Genomic DNA, 16,243 nt, shown 5'->3' on the forward strand with positions numbered 1-16,243 from the left:
TGAGTGCTTCTCTCATATGGCACCCCCAGAGAGATTTACTCACAGTTCACTATCCTTCCAATCAGTCCCCAAGAATTGTCTTATTTTTCTTTGTGTCACAGAACTGAATTTGGGAAATACGCAATATATTGTCAGCGATGTGTAGAGCGTACCCAGCAGAACGGAGACCGGGAAGCCAGACCTTCCAGAATGGAAATTCTTTCCACTCTTCTAAGAAACCCCTACCACCATTCGCTGCCCTTCAGTATTCCAGTTCATTTCATGAATGGCATATATCAGGTAATGTCAGGTAGACGACAAAATCTAACTTCCCAGCCCCTTGCTAAGATTAGAATATACATGAAGTAGCATATCAGAAACAGAATTCTAAGTGTTAAGGTAGGCATGGTTCAAATGTCAGCCTGTGCCAGTGCTGGCAATGGCAGGCACAAAGTAATTGAGTCAGATTTGATCAATGAAGAGTAAAGGTTTGAGGGAAATTCTTTAAAAGAAAGAAAAAAAAAATAAATAAAACCTCTTAAGAGTGAAAAATACTAAAGTTCTGTTTCTTATTTAACCTGACCACCAGATGAATGAATTAGAGTGAAGAACAGGGAAAGGTATTAAATTCCACTTCCTTTCATCAGTCATCTTGAAGTTAAATATCTCAGGGAAGGCCTGGAAGCACAGCTGACACTCCCGTTATCAGTCCTGAAGGAAAAGTGTATTTGTTACAGAACAAACACAGCTTCACTCTTTACTCTTTTGGGGCGTCATCAGTCAAAGCCTGGAGGAAACTCCCCATGGGCTGCCTCACATCCTGGTTTGTGTTTCTAACCCTGAGAGCTGGTTGAAAAGATTTTTTTAACAATTCACAGTATTCCTAGACAGAAAGCAAGTTTTTAATATGAAATCAAAACTACATTGAACAAACATTTCATTTCAGGTCACAGAAGAACTCTTGCCTTTTTTCCCCTCTCTAAGTTTCTTAATTGCTTACTGCTTGCCCAGTGAAACAGAAAAACACATGTACTGAAATCATTCTAAAAGGTTTGAAAATGGAAGTTTGAAGAAGAAAAGGAATAACTGGTCATTAGTTATTTATTGCTCATGAACATATACTTAAGGGTTATGGAAACAGTAATTAAATAAATTACTTCAGTGGGATCAGCAAATACCAATTATAGTCGTTATTGAAAACTCTCATATTCATTGCTAAAGCTAGATTCAACACTTTTTTTGTTGTTTTTTAATTCCTACCACTGAGAAGCCCAAAATAGAAGCCTAAGTTCCTTTTTCAAGATATTTCTTTACAAAAAAAGAGGTAAGGGGCTTTCTATCAAATACAGGAAATACCCTCAAAGTAGGTGTGAGTATCAGTAACTACGATCTGTATAAAAGCCATTTGCCATCTCTTGCTAAAATGCTTTAATGCTAGTAACAACAGACAAAAAATCACATTTGAGAAAACTTAGAAAGCTCTCTTTGTTTCTGGCCTATGTAGTACTGACAGAGCAACGTTTGTAAAATATTTTAGATCTGCCAATGTAGATCTGCCAGTAGTTGAAGTTGTACATGATGAAGAATGATTAATTGATCTCATTTGTTTCACCACCGTATTGAAAAGTGTAGGAAATTACGGTTTTCTTCATTTTCTTCATTTTTAATTTGTCACATAAAGTTCAGATACCAGACTGCTTTCTGTTATGGAAATTCTGTAACAGAAATTCAAGTGTAGCAAGTGCAAGGAAACTAGTGTAAACAAAGAAAAGAAATGCAAAAATCTTATATTTGAAAGCTTTTTGATAGTGATTTTGGTTTCACAAACAAAATGCAGGAAGGTATGATCTGCTGGGAGGTTTGTCAATTTTTGAATGGAGAAAAATGCCACTAAATGGACTTCCCATGTGGAGATCTTGAATATTTTCCAAACCCTTTATGATTTTTTTCATTTCCAATGACAGCAATTTCTTCACAGGGGATGGATTGGGTCTTATATTGCCAGTGTTATTCTAGAGGTATTGTCCTTTACTGTCTTAGATTTTTTGGAGGAGGAGAGGGAGGGTATGGTGGTTGTTTGGGTTTTTTTTAAAGTTTGGTAGCAAAATACATTTTCGCTGCTGTTTAGGTTGTTGGGTTTGATGCCTCTACCACAGTGGAGGAATTTCTGAACACCCTGAACCAGGATACAGGAATGAGAAAACCAGCTCAGTCGGGATTTGCACTGTTTTCTGATGATCCCTCTGGCAAGGATGTAGAGCACTGTCTTCAAGGAAACATCAAGGTAAACAGAAACCTTTAATGAGCTCTGCATATAAAACAGCAAAATATCTTCATTTTACAGAGCTCTCTTCAGACATTATAAAAAGAAAACATTTTTTCACGCTGAAAAATGTCTTTAGATTTGTTTCCTCATAATGTAAAAGGAAAGAGTAAAAAAAAATCACTTTTTCAACTGCTGAAAGTCTTTCAGTGAACTATATTTAAAAGCTTTTTCTAGGAGACAGATACTCATAGAAGTAGTGGCTGGGTTAAAGAAGGAAAATTAAGCTGTTGCTAATCACAGTCCTTTAAAACTTAAAAGCAGCTGGAGTCCAAGATGCATTTAGAGATTTCAGTTAACATTTCCTGTATAGCTCCAAAAGATGACCATTTGAAGTCCAAAAAGTCATACATATTAGGGAAGAAAATAAAAAAAAAAAAGTTCCTTTTCTAAATCCAGAAAAAACAGGGTTCAATTCAGGAAATGTCCAGTGTTTGGTTTGTCATTGTTCTGAATTCTGAATTTTACTTTCCTCTGTTGCTAGAATTAAATACTTTGAAGTAAAGATCAGAAAACACAATACAATCCAGGCTTTAATAAAATACTAGCTATTTTTCAAGCTTTTTAGCAATTAGTGAAAAATCAATGTTTTGTGCTTCTGTCATGTAGTTCTCTTGCACCCTTTGGCCAACATTCACAGCTGCACTTTGTGTTACAAGGTGCGGTACAACGAGGCCTTACTGACAAACAAATGCAGGGTCATCGTGATCAGCTCTCCTCCCCTACTAGAATAATTACCATATGGAAAGCAAAATGTATTAAAACTGCACTTATTTTCTCGGTAAATGCAACTTCAGAAGCTGGTCACGTTCCTGCTTCCAGGAAGGCTGTTTTTTGAAGGAACGGGGATGTGAAGCCCAGCCGGGCTCCCAGGACCTCTGTTTCCCCCGCTCCCCATCTGCCCACCTACAGCGCTACTTCTGAACCGCTCTTGCCGCGCTGTGTAACAAACTCCATACAAACTTTGCAGCTGTTACTAGAACGACCTGAAAAACTCCAGCATGCAGCAGGAAGAGAAGGCAGAGATCAAAGGCACTTGATTGATCATATAACGACTCCCTCTGTATAATTGCACATTCATTGGCTGCTGCTAAATCAAGTCCCTGGCCTTTCCACAGAAGCACATTGTGGCTCGTTTCCAACACAGTGTGTGTTGTAGGATAAACAAACAACAAAAATGTTAATTATTAAATGTGCCAAGAAAGAAATGCATGTAAAGCTATCTTTCAGTAAGTTTAATAATTCAAGCTATGGATGTTTCTGATACATAATAGGTGAAAGACAGTAAAATAGGTAGAAAACCTCCATTCAAAGGTGTTTTCAAAGAGGAAGATATGGCAAAGGCAGCTTTGTATTGCTTTCCTTCTAGATCTGTGACATTATTTCAAAATGGGAGCAAGCCTCCAAAGAACAACACCCTGGGAAATGTGAAGGCACAAGGACTGTCCGCCTTACTTACAAAAACAGGTTTGTATAGCAAGTATAAAACCTCTGCCTTGTCTCAAGATTGTTTTTGATTTCTGCAGAGTTTCTTCATCTGGAAAATACTGGCTTACTCAAAGCTTGCAACAAAAATAGTAAATGGGTGTAACTGGAGAATTTAAAAGAAAAAAAAAAAATTATTTTCTAGTTCTTAAGAGGTGAGCAGGGCTGCCAAAAAAGAAAAACAACACTGAACTGAGAAGACTGAAATCAAATATTTGCCCACTGGTTCAAGTAAAAGTGTTGCTGTGCTGTGTTTTTACACTGCCGTAAACATGCAGCATTCAGAGCAGATACTGCTCATCCTCTCGGCTAATGCATTTCCCTGTCTTTTTCATTAACTTTGTCTTTTCTGTAGGCTTTATTTTTCAGTTCAAGTCCATGGGGAGACAGACAGAGAGAAGCTGCTGCTAGTCTATCAGACAAATGATCAAATAGTCAACGGACTGTTCCCTGTAAACAAAGAACTAGCGATGGAATTGACAGCTCTTCTAGCTCAGGTAATCCTTGTGCGTTCATGACTCGCCCAGCAGTTTTAGAGATGAAAAACATAAATAAAGGAACTGTTCCAGGATTGCTTGCCAGTCAAGTGACCTCCACCTTTTAGAGGAGATAGTGCAGGCAATCAGCTGGGCTGGGATCTTTGTGTAAGGCTGACTCTGTACGTTGCTGTAAACACGTTACAGCATGTGCTGTGCCAGGCACTATTACAGAGAAAATGTGCTTTACCTCCTACGCGGTCAGGCCCCCTTTGATTAAATATCATCTTATCATCTTATCATACCATTATCGTACCATTGCCTCATTCACTATTCCTTACATGATTTCTGCAAGTTAATACACCAAAGTAACAGCTGTTTAATGAAAGTCTAAGACTCCTTTACTAGACATGGTCTTTATAAGAGCTGGTTTATTTTTAAAAAATTAGCGGCTCGAGGGAGGGTTATTGAGAAAGTTATTTGATGGCATTACTCGATGAATCTAAACTGGTTTGTGTCAGCTGGAGATGTAGCACTCTCAGCAGAACTAGTATTATGTTTGTACAATTTGTAGTTGATATTATTGTTCCATGGTAAATATAAAATTAAAAATTTAAATTAATTGCATGACTTTTATATCAATAAATATATATATATTAATTGGCAAACTGGTTTTCATTTTATACTTGGTAAGACAGAGGAAAAGAGATAGCTCATAATACCCAGACAGAAAATTACTATGGAGTAACAAAAAAAAATTCTTTTTCATGGTCTTTCCCTTAGGTAGACATTGGAGATTTTGAACGGCCTTTCTCAACTCCAGCAGGACAAGTCACATCCCAATCCAAGTCCAATCACACACTAAAACAAGTTTTGGAGAGATTCTACCCTAAGAGATACAGACATGGTTGTACAGAGGAACAATTAAGGTGAGATATATTTTGCGATTCACGTTCTCTAAATGCTCTAGTGGTGAAATGAGGAGGTTTGAAATTGTCATAAGGTACAACTTACCGTTATGCCCTATTTGTCTAAATCTGTGTTTGAAACTCATATTCTTGCTGAATTGAAGAGCCCATTCCCTCTGTGTATTTCTAATCTAAACAGACTGTCATGAAGCACGTGTTCCAGCAAAAGCTGGACAAGTTACTGCACAGTGTTGCAAAACCCAGGGATGTTGAAATCCTTGTTTTTCTTATCCAGCAAACTGAAATGAAGTCTGTGCACAGACTAAAGTACTAGCGGAAGTAAAGGACATGAGGATCTGATCTGAGCATTTGCTATTCAAATGCAGAGTCTCTGGCAGCCAGTCAAATTGGCAATATGTTAACTTAGTGGAGTTGCTAGTAAGGGATCACTTAATTTAAAATGAATAATCTGGAAGTCATTTCAATCAACACCTATTAACATAAAGAAGAGCAAAATAGTGTAATAAATTAGCCAAAGTCAATACAGCAATTTTGAAGCCCAATAAACATCACAGAAAAGTTTTCCTCATTCTTCACTACAGGGCTGAGAAATTTTAAAGCCATTACCATACACACAAACTAACATTATCACATACTCAGAAAATAATAGGGACATTCAAAAGTATACAGACAACATATAAAAAGTTATGCAATTAACTTCAAAGAACAAAGTAGAAGAGATCCTAAATTAGACTAACTCCTGGAGGATAACTCCCTTTACTAGTCATTCCCCCTCCCTTTCCTCGATTTGCATCTGATGATCGTGTGGCTGCCAGGTGAGTCATTCCTGCCAGTCCGTGTGCTAGAAAGGTATTCTGGGGTTGGTGTTTTGGAGGATTAGTTTTCCATAAGATCATTTTATTGAATCAGCTCACCATAGGGCCGCAAAAGAAAAGGGCCAGTGTGAATGCATCAGGCATTAGAAGCACCTGCTTTGGTAGCAGTGCCCAGACACACTAAAAAGGAATAGTGCTAAGCTGTATCTTCCACATCTGCTACTAGTCACAGGTAAAGATACGTGCTAAGCTGGATGGATTTTTCAGAATGACAACTTGCATAGCTGTTAAGTACTGATAAAAGGTAAATTGATTATCTGTAGAGACACATTGAAAGCTGTACTAGACTTTTTTCCTTTATCCTGCAACTGCTACATCAATATTTAATCATAATGTTGCAGAAATTAGAAGATACTTTGTGATTTTCATGTGCATAAAAATATTAAATTATGTTTTAGATTTAATACTGTGTAAGTGATACTTGTATTGATTTAAATTATCAATTTAACAAATGGGATTTTTTTTCATTAAACTTGCTATGGGTAAGCACTTAAATTCCTTTCAATAAGTAAATTACATATTTCATTTCAACAGACAGCTTTGTCAGCGATTGTCTACAAGGTGGATGGCTCTCCGGGGGCACAGCGCTGCAGACTGTGTGCGCATTTATCTCACTGTAGCTAGAAAATGGTCTTTCTTTGGTGCTAAATTGTTTGCAGCAAAAGTAAGTTTAGTAAGTTTGAGTGGTGGTGGTGGTTTAATATATCATTATATTTTAATATCATAAATTTATTACATCTTAATAAAACATGTTTTGAGAGAGTATATTTTAATAAAATAAAATGTATTATAATAGAAATATAATTTGCAAGTAGTAATGCCTTTTTGTTGAAAATGAGTGTGTTATACATAGCTGATTGAATCTCTTGTCGAATTACTAACTTGGTTAAGCCATATACTGGTGAAATGTAATAGCTGTAGTACTAAGTATAGCATAATAGTAACTTTCCAATACACGTATTGCTTGCTGGTATTTTTTCATTTTCTTACATCTTATTTTGAGATGGTCTTTTTGTTTCAGACTTTTTTTACCTAGTAACTAACAGAATATTGAAAAGGCATCATTAACTGGCTGTGGAAGCTGAACCTTGCAGAAACATTAAGTGTTGTTAAGGGCATTTAGAGCACTCCCTTCTGTGCTGGCCTCCCTCAATTTCTCTTAAACCACCAGTATCTTAACTCTCTTGATTCAAGTAACAGCTATGTTAAAAAGAACTGTCACCTCACCCCTCATGTTTTATTAGGTATTCCCAGTAAAAATATGTATAATTGTTTATCAGAACTCTGTAGACATATGTGCTAGTGAACAAACATTAAAACACCTGACTTTTTTTTTTTTTTTTTTGAAAGTGTACATTTTATAGGACTGAGCACTGGGGGAGGTTCTGAGGGTATGAGGCTGAGTTCATAGTTCTGGCCCTGGCTGCCTCCATGGCTTTGGGCAGCTACTTCAATTCCCTTTATATCAGTTCCCTCCCAGTGTAAATCTCAGTAAGATCTGTGGATGGAGAGAACTCTGTAACACCTGAGAGTTAATAATTATTTACATATTGCCTCACTTTGAAGTAGTAATTAAAGAACATTTCCTTTTGTAGCCTCTAGCAACATCCTCAGTTGAGAAGTCCTTAATATGGTTTGCTGTACATGAAGACGGCATAAGCATCCTAGATTACAGCTCTATGGTAAGTGAAATTTCTGTTTTAATTTTGGTCAAAGTAGATTTTAATACCAAGTATATAGAGAGACTTACCACCATACTACATGAAAGATGGCATTAGCCTTCCATGCTAAGTTATCTAGTTTTTCTCTTAAAGGAAAAAGTCATTCCTTTCAAAATGCTTTAATGTTATCATCGTTATAGTAGCACTAATAATAGAAATAAGTAATGAATTCTTTGCACAGAATTTATTTTTGTTTATCAGATACAGTTTTTCTGTCTTTTAATGAAATGTTAATGTTTTAATCATTCAGATGTCAGAAGATCCATCGTTACAGTTCTTACAATAACATTAATTTTCTTTTCCTGGAGACTTAATTTTCCATTATTATTCATAATACGTATACTCGGCAAAGAGCAGTTACTTTAAAAGATTGTTATTTTCATTGTATTATTTTTGTTTAATAGTAGGTAGTACAACCCAGTGTTATTTAATTATGTCATTTTAGTCTCTGATTTTTCTTTGATTTGCAATAAAAGTTTTCACAGAAAACGGCTCATGGTAGTCAGTGTAAAAAAGCAGTGCCTGAGAAGATCCCTGCTTTAATTTATATACTGCAAGGAAACAGAATGGCATGGCGCTATTAGCAAGTGCTAATATTGAATATCAGAAAATTAAAATCTCAACTTGATAACTGTAGTGATATGGGCCTTTTCATTACATTGCTTTGCAGTTAAAGAAATAATAAAGAACGTGAGGAGAGCAAACAGCATTTCTGTACAGAGAAAGAGCACAGAGAGCTTGCATCAGACTGCAGAAAGCTCTGTGAACACTCTCTGCTCCTAGAGCAAGCTCTGCCGTTTCTGCAGAGCGCTGCCAGTTTACAGAGTCAGCAGGCCTTACTCGCCGTTCCAGAAATGCTCAGGTGCCACAGAATATTGTGGTTTTCTGTAGGAAGGATCCACAGTATCAGAAATGATCACAGAATCATTTCAGTCGGAAGAGACCCTCAGGAGTATTGAGTCTAACTATAGCCTAACCTAACTCTAGCACTAAACCATGTCCCTAAGAACCTTGTCTCAATGCCTTTTAAACACCTCCAGGGATGGTGACTCCACCACTGCCCTGGGCAGCCTGTTCCAATGCCTGACAACCCCTTCTGTGAAGAATTTTTTCCTAATATTAAATCTAAACTTCCCCTGGCACAACTTGAGGCCATTTCCTCTTGTCCTGTCATGTGCTACTTGGGAGAAGAGACCAAGGGGTAGTTAGAGAAGACATTATTTCAAATTAAGGGCAAAATGAGGTTTAGTAAACAAAGGATATTAAGTCAGTTATTGTAAAGATATTACCTCCCAAAGAATTTTAAATGTGGACATCTGCAGCACATTAATATGAGTCATAATGATAAATTAAATGCTAATCAATGACTCAAAGGCCACTGGTGTGGTGTTGAACATTGAACAATTAGAGGCAAGGCATGGAAAGCAGAGGAGCCTTGCAGAGCATTTATGTTTCATTTGAGACAGGAAAAAATAGAACAGAATTTAATTTCATTTCTGTGCATGTAAACTACATCAGTGCAGAAAAAGAAGTCCTGGATTTAAATTCCTTTAGATTCTCATATTCTGCCATTTACTTTGTTTAGACATTGCTTCGATTTCAAATGGAATTCCTAAGATTAACTTCTCCCAAAGTCAGTCAAGACTTGTGTAAATTGAATTACACACTTAGGTTGAAACCTGCTTATAATATCTTTGATCTAATTAATTTGGAATAGAAACAGAGGTCAAATTTACAGGAGTTATCATCTGCAATGGAAACTCCTCATAGTGAAGGTCTGAATGAATCTATCCCAAGATGTACAATTCATTTCAAGATTCAAAAGAGGCTAAAACCAACATTTTGAAAAATACACATGTAATTTTACTTTTTAAATAAGTATTTGTCATTATCTATTTTTCTTGCATTGTCCTGCTTATAGCTTTATGTTTTGATTTTGGGGTTTTCTTTTTTAAGCGATTAACAGTTACATATACATATAAGAGTCTGATGACTTTCGGAGGCTACCAAGATGATTTTATGCTGGTTGTTAACAATGCTCAGACAAAGGACAAATCAACCGAAAAACACCTTTTTGCCATGACAAAACCAAAGGTTGGTATATTACCTGAAACAGTTTCCCACCATCTGCTACTCTTCTACTTTTTCTAGTGGATAATCCTTAACATATGGAAAAGATGAAACACCACCTTTATTCTACCACTCTCAGATTATTGACTTTTGCCAGATGGTTTCAGAGAGCAAAACAATTAGTAATATAAGAGCTAACAGTGACAATACCGATGTGTTCCTTTTCGTTTCATGTCCATAACATTCCAAATTTTTCATGGAAGGACAAAGAAGGCTCTTAAGGACAGGAAGTTTTTGCAGTACCTAAAAATTCATCCGTTTGCTTGATCAGCACCGGAGATGATTTTAAGAAGGTACATTTGTGTTCTGCAGTCGAATTGTAGAACACAAGATCTAAAATATCATTTACTTTTTAAAAATTCTAGGATATTTTTACCTTTGGTAAAAACTGTTCATGGTTTTCTAAATCTAGATTCTCTCCTTCGCTGGTAAGATTGACTATATTTTTGTAAAAAAACAAAGATTTTGAAGTCTTTTGCTGTCAGTCAGAACAATTTATGAAATAGAATACAAAACTCCACATATGAATTTGAGTCAAAACACGACTCTTCATACAAATAAGCATAGAAAAATGCATCTGTTCAAGTTTCCCTCAGATTGTGCCCTTATAGGTAGGGTTGTGTGGATTGTCAAGAGAAAATACAGTAAAAAGCCTTTAGAAGTCTTCATTCCTTTTATCTACCCTGCATCTTTAGTCCTCTGAGCACTAGGTATTTTCTAGCAAAACTGAGGGAACACATCATAAAAGTTTTTTCTAAGAGCATCATCTTTCAGACTTCAAAATCTCTCTCAAAGTGAAAAAAGCCATCTGTTTGAATCAGTTAAGGCTGTGGACGACAAAGTATCTAGTATACTGATGGGAATAACATTACATTATTTGCAAGGAGCAATAGAAAAAAGCTCTATGAGGCATCTCCTCTCTTCCCATCATTAATTAGATAAAGTGCAAGTACTTTTCCAGTTGATGGTGACTGTCACTTGCTAAAAAGTTAGCTATTTTTTCAGCAGTCAAAACACATCACTGTATTTTTCAAAGAGTTTTGTGTGTTCCTGTTATAGATTCTTGAGATCACTCTACTGATTGCCAGCTACATTAACAACTTCCATCAGCTGAAAGGAGCTGCTCATCACCTCTCTGCTCCAGCATTACTGACACCTCAGAGTGGACAGAAACTCAAGGAAATGGGGAGTCAGCCACTTCTTGCAAACAATAGACCAACGAAGTGTCCCACTTTGTTATGAAAGGATTATGCATCATGAGAATGCCTCTTTGTGTTTCTGCTCTGATTGAAAACTTTCTGATGTACAAGACATAAAGCATAAGCGGGTCCATAACCACAAGAAAGGCAGAAAGGCATTCACTTCAGTGGTATTTAACAGGAGAAGCCCTTTAATTAAAGCCCTGGCCTGAACTGGAATGATGATGAGCTCATTTAAGGATTATGTTTTACTAGGGATCACTTGTCCTTACAGCTCAGAAATAAATGTGTATTGATAGTGATGGGGAAGGGTGGCCTTGGGAACAATTACATAGACTTTTAGTAGTTCTAGATATTTTCTCAGGGACCAAACTGTCTTCAACTCTTCATCTCTATTTTTCAAAATTATACATGTTGTATAACCTTAATTTTGAAAAGGAATTTTTGTTTGAAAAAACAGTCAAACACAAAATATTTTCTACTTCCAGCACCCCTCCTTATTTACAATACAAGCACCACGGGACTAAAAAGAACGAATTGTTTGGTTTGTATAATTGTTTCTCCCTAAAAACAAACAAACAAACCCACATAAGCACATCATGTAACTATTATAAATTTAAACAGTATTCTCATGATACACTCTAGCCTTTGTTACAGAGCTATTTTGCTTGGCAAATCTTCAGCCTTGGTCTGGTAAATTTCTAAATAATCCCACTCTGCTCCAACCTTTTGGAAAACTCAGAGTTGGGCAGGCACTATATTTAGTATAGTTTTGTTAAACAACATCCCACACCTAATTTCTTCTTCAATCCATAATAATAATAATATAACACAAATGCAGGAATGACTCACAATTCAAAACACAAGAATAACACAGAAAGCCATTGCTTGAACTATTGTCAGTAAACTTGGAGATACGTGACATACAAAATCCATGTATAATATGTATAATGTATATACATTGATTCAGAATAATATTTTGTGAAATTTATACTTCTTGTTTCTTATTTGTTATCTATACATTCCATATTATAGTACTAACATAATGTTCTTGCACACAGGACATAATGCTGCATCTGCACTATTGGACCTGAGAGCACTTTCCAGTTGCCTTTTTCAGCCGCAAACCTCAGTGCTACGTAGGGTCAAGTATGCAGAATCAACCTTTTTTTCTTCCAGTACTCACATTTTTGTTTCCATGCAACAAAACCACTTTCTGCAGGCTCTGAAATGGATCAGCAGCATACTCAAGTAGATAATTTAGATCCAACCACAGAGAAGGTAGTCAAACATTAATCACTGATTTATATACATCTCAGAGTTTCCACTTCTGCTCACACTAATGATCCTGGATCATTAATCCCTTACTGCCAGCTTTTAACGTGGTGGGATTTTGGTTTGGTTTGGTTTGGTTTGTGTGTTTGGGTTTTATTGTTTGTGGTTGGTTGGGTTTTGTTTTGTTTGGAGTTTTTTGTTTGGTTGGTTGGGTTTGGTTTGGGTTTTTTGTGTGTTTTGTGGCAGGGTTTTTTGTGAGGGTTTTTTGTTTGGTTGGTTGCTTTTTGTTTGGTTGGGTTTTAGTTAATTAAAATGGAAGTAATTTCAAAATTATGAACTTTAATATTTGAAGGCTGAAAATTTCCTTTATGACATTTGAACATTTCAGATATATACATACTCATATTGAGAGAAAATGAATTTTCAGCTGTTTGCCCTCTGTGGAATGTAGGGAGTTTCCTCCTGAAGAATTAAAACGGATTGGAAGGGAGATACCATTGTGAAAAGAACACTCTCTTAAAAAGTGGAAAGACAAACTAGCAGGCTGACTTGATAAATACATTTATTCCAAAAGCTCTCAAAGTCCTGCCACAGCTACTTAAGTCTGCAGGACTTTATGAATGGTACTATGGGCTTTGTCTTGAAAATTACAAGCAAATAACAAACATACTATATCTAAATGCTTTCAAATCTGCACTGCAGAAAGAGCTACCTGGTTACTTTTCCCCTTTGGTGGTGGTTGTGGCACTAGATCCTTCTCTTGCAAGGCAGCAGGGTCAGCAGCAGGAGGTTTACTTCCCAAGGGGCAGCTAATCTCCTGCTGTCACCGAGGAAAACAAATTGGAAGCTACTGACACCCTGCCACCAACTGCAGCATCTTGTTTGCAGCGCCTCATGCGAACTGATGCAGATAGCATGGTGTAATTGGAATAGCAATTAACATGCCTTTGCGATCAGCAGAATAGCTAACTTTCAGAGATTTGAGGAAAGCAGGGGGGTTGCAAACGTTTAAACAGATGCTACTGCATCAGTTCTACTCAGGTCGAGTCATAGTCTAAAGTTTCTCAAATAGGATGATTAGAAACTTCAGTTTACAAATACAAAAATCTTCATCATGAAATTATGATAGCTATCAATCTAGAATACTCCAACTAATAATTCTTTCCTAATTGTCCAGTTTTAAATGAATGTGGCAGGTAAGGTTCTGTTAGAAGGCAAAAAAGTGGAATATTTGCTCATGAGCTTGTTCATGCAGTTTTAAAAATTCTCATTAAATTTTGAGACAACATGCTACACAAAACAAACAGCTGATGTACAGACTGAGTCTTTTAAATCTTTACAGCCTTACAACCAGATGGTTTATAAAGCAGTATACAATATGTGAAGTAGAGTATGACCTGCCTGCCTTTGAGTAGCTAACTCTAGTAATGGCTTTGCTTTTTTGGTGTTAAGCTCTTGCTGCTGAAATATATCCCTATATCATAGTGCCAGAACCAATCCATGCCTGAGTTTCCTTTTTTTTTTTTTTTGTAGCACTTTGCATACTGACTACCACTAACTGCTCATTATAGGTCACCATTCACCTCATATTGTTACACTACCAGAAATGCTGTGTTAATTTTTATGAAATAAATGCACTCAGAATCACAGTTACCATGACAGTGCTACACTAAACAATTAAGTTTCTTTCATTATTTTGATTAGCAAGAGTGAGGTTTCTGTAGTGATAATAACCTCCACAAGCAGACACTTTTCTTTAAGTTAATAGATCAAACAAGTAAAGTCTTTTACACACGCAAGCATACTTCAACAGCTCAGCTTCCAAACACGGCTACGCAAATCTCAGGGGAACTTGCTCCATGTTAATCTAGCTCCAGAGCTACTTAGAGGATCCCACACAACGTAAAACAACAAACCTGAACATTTCAGAGTCCAGGCAGATAATCTGTTCTGCCTTCCCCATGCAGCCTGAGCCTTATGAGTGATCCACATCTCAGTCTTAACCTTGAGTCATCCAGCAAAACAATTTATACTGTGCTACCTAATCCATGACTAAAGCCCAGGTAGGAAATTAGACCTTTCTTACCTCCTGATCTTCAGCAGCAATAAGACAATGGGAGCTGTCAAATGAGCAGCAAGCTCTGGGACTGATACGGAAGAACTTTCCATGCTCCGGGCTTGCAGAACCTAGGCTGTAAAAATATTCTTAGGATGAGATTAATGTGTTGCCACACGCAAGGAGACTTCACCTTCTGTCATGAATTTCAGAACATCTTTTGTGCTTGCTTTGAGCTAGCAGTCAGGAACAGCAATCAGTAGAAATGGTCAGTGAATCTGTGCTTGACAATGACTGAAAGATCATATAAACAATGTCTGTATAAACAATCACGTTGACTTGAAAGTAATCAGAATGCAATGAAAATTAATATATTACTTGAACGTCACTTTGCCTTGTCAATTTTTGTGCAGCAGTATCAATAAGCAAACTGTTCATTTCTAAAACAAACATAACCTTTTTACTCCTGTAGTATAGTGGGAAACGATAAAGCTTTGAGTTTCTAATACAATCCAGAAAATTATGGGAGTGGTTTTCTGTTATTTTAGACTTGAACTTGGTTTATCTTTAAATTTAAAATAGAGACATGTATTTCCCTATAAAAGAACACTTGTAGGTATTTGATGTTGCAGTTCCTTGTCAGACTGATGCAGTTTTTATTGGTTAGGTCCTGAAGGAAAAAAGTCATCCTTGCATAAAGGAATGCACTGCTTAAAGCCTTAGGTAGAGCTTTAATAGTGCATACTGCTTAGTGCAACCCATTAGTTTGAATAATTTTAACTAAGGTCATTAGTAACTCAGTATTTATGAAGAAAAAAATGTTTACAGTTTCTTATGGCATGAGCAACAAAGGAAATGAAACTGAGTCAGGTGAAACTTTAAAAAGTGAAATCTCACATTTAATTTCCAGATTGGCCTTCAGTAATTAATTGTACACCCTTACACAATGCCTCCCCAGTTCAGATTGCTGCATCTTCCAGGCTTGCCGCCTCTCTGCCAGTGATTAAATCACTGTAAAAATACTTTGCTTTTTAGTGTTATACTCTTGCTTTTGCAGGAGAAATTCCTACCTTAGTTTTGCTTTCTTTGGCAGAGCAAAAGCAGCTTTGTCCAGGGTTTTCACCACCTCTAACTGCTGATTACAGATCAGCACTGGCTTCATACACCAAGATACCAGAAACGTTCTGTTGAAATTAAATGGATTAAAGAAATGCACTTAGAAGGGCATCAGCATGACCTGCCACAGCACAACACTAAACAATGAAGTTTCTTTCTGGATTTTAATTAGCAAGACCATGGTTTCCATAGGGGGTTAGCAAATAGTTTAGAAAATCCAGGTAAGAACCTGGAATTAAATAAAGACAGAGGAAAATAACCATACGAAAGCTTCTGGAACTGAAACTGAGAAATTATACGAGATAAACTTAGAAAAAATTCTTATTTAAAAAACAAGTATTACTTATGGTCTGTAGAAGGTTACATAAGCCTTCTTTGGGGAAGGAAGAAGTAACAGTTAAAATTAATTCTGAGTTAATTATTATGTATGAGGCCACTTTCCTGGTTTTGATCAAACAGACAAGAGGATTTCACTTACTTTGTTTGGTTTTTTTTAGGTTTTTCTCTCTCTAGTCTCCCAACACACAAAACAGTCACAGGTCACTGCCCTGACATAGGACACTTTTGACTTGTTAGAACCACCGACATTCTATATCCCTTTGACATGCTGGGTCGTACCACGGTTTTACTGCACCTTTTAAATCCTAATTCCTAATCTAAGCCTAACATGATCTTTGGA

General features: G+C 36.6%; 1 protein-coding gene across 1 annotated transcript in view; it reads left to right on the forward strand.

Annotated features, from left to right (window-relative positions):
- PLEKHH2 (pleckstrin homology, MyTH4 and FERM domain containing H2) overlaps nucleotides 1-14,935 on the forward strand; it is a 57,679-nt gene extending 42,744 nt beyond the window's left edge. Inside the window, exons 22-30 of the mRNA XM_082047309.1 lie at nucleotides 102-279; nucleotides 2,108-2,263; nucleotides 3,672-3,769; nucleotides 4,143-4,284; nucleotides 5,047-5,192; nucleotides 6,602-6,731; nucleotides 7,663-7,749; nucleotides 9,745-9,882; nucleotides 10,978-14,935. Coding sequence (XP_081903435.1) covers nucleotides 102-279; nucleotides 2,108-2,263; nucleotides 3,672-3,769; nucleotides 4,143-4,284; nucleotides 5,047-5,192; nucleotides 6,602-6,731; nucleotides 7,663-7,749; nucleotides 9,745-9,882; nucleotides 10,978-11,160 — 1,258 coding nt within the window. The 3' untranslated portion in view covers nucleotides 11,161-14,935. The remainder of the gene's footprint in view (nucleotides 1-101; nucleotides 280-2,107; nucleotides 2,264-3,671; nucleotides 3,770-4,142; nucleotides 4,285-5,046; nucleotides 5,193-6,601; nucleotides 6,732-7,662; nucleotides 7,750-9,744; nucleotides 9,883-10,977) is intronic.
- The last annotated feature ends 1,308 nt before the right edge of the window (nucleotides 14,936-16,243 follow it).

The sequence above is a fragment of the Streptopelia decaocto genome (genome assembly GCF_964273445.1).
Source record: "Streptopelia decaocto genome assembly, chromosome: 3".
NCBI classification, from domain to species: domain Eukaryota; kingdom Metazoa; phylum Chordata; class Aves; order Columbiformes; family Columbidae; genus Streptopelia; species Streptopelia decaocto.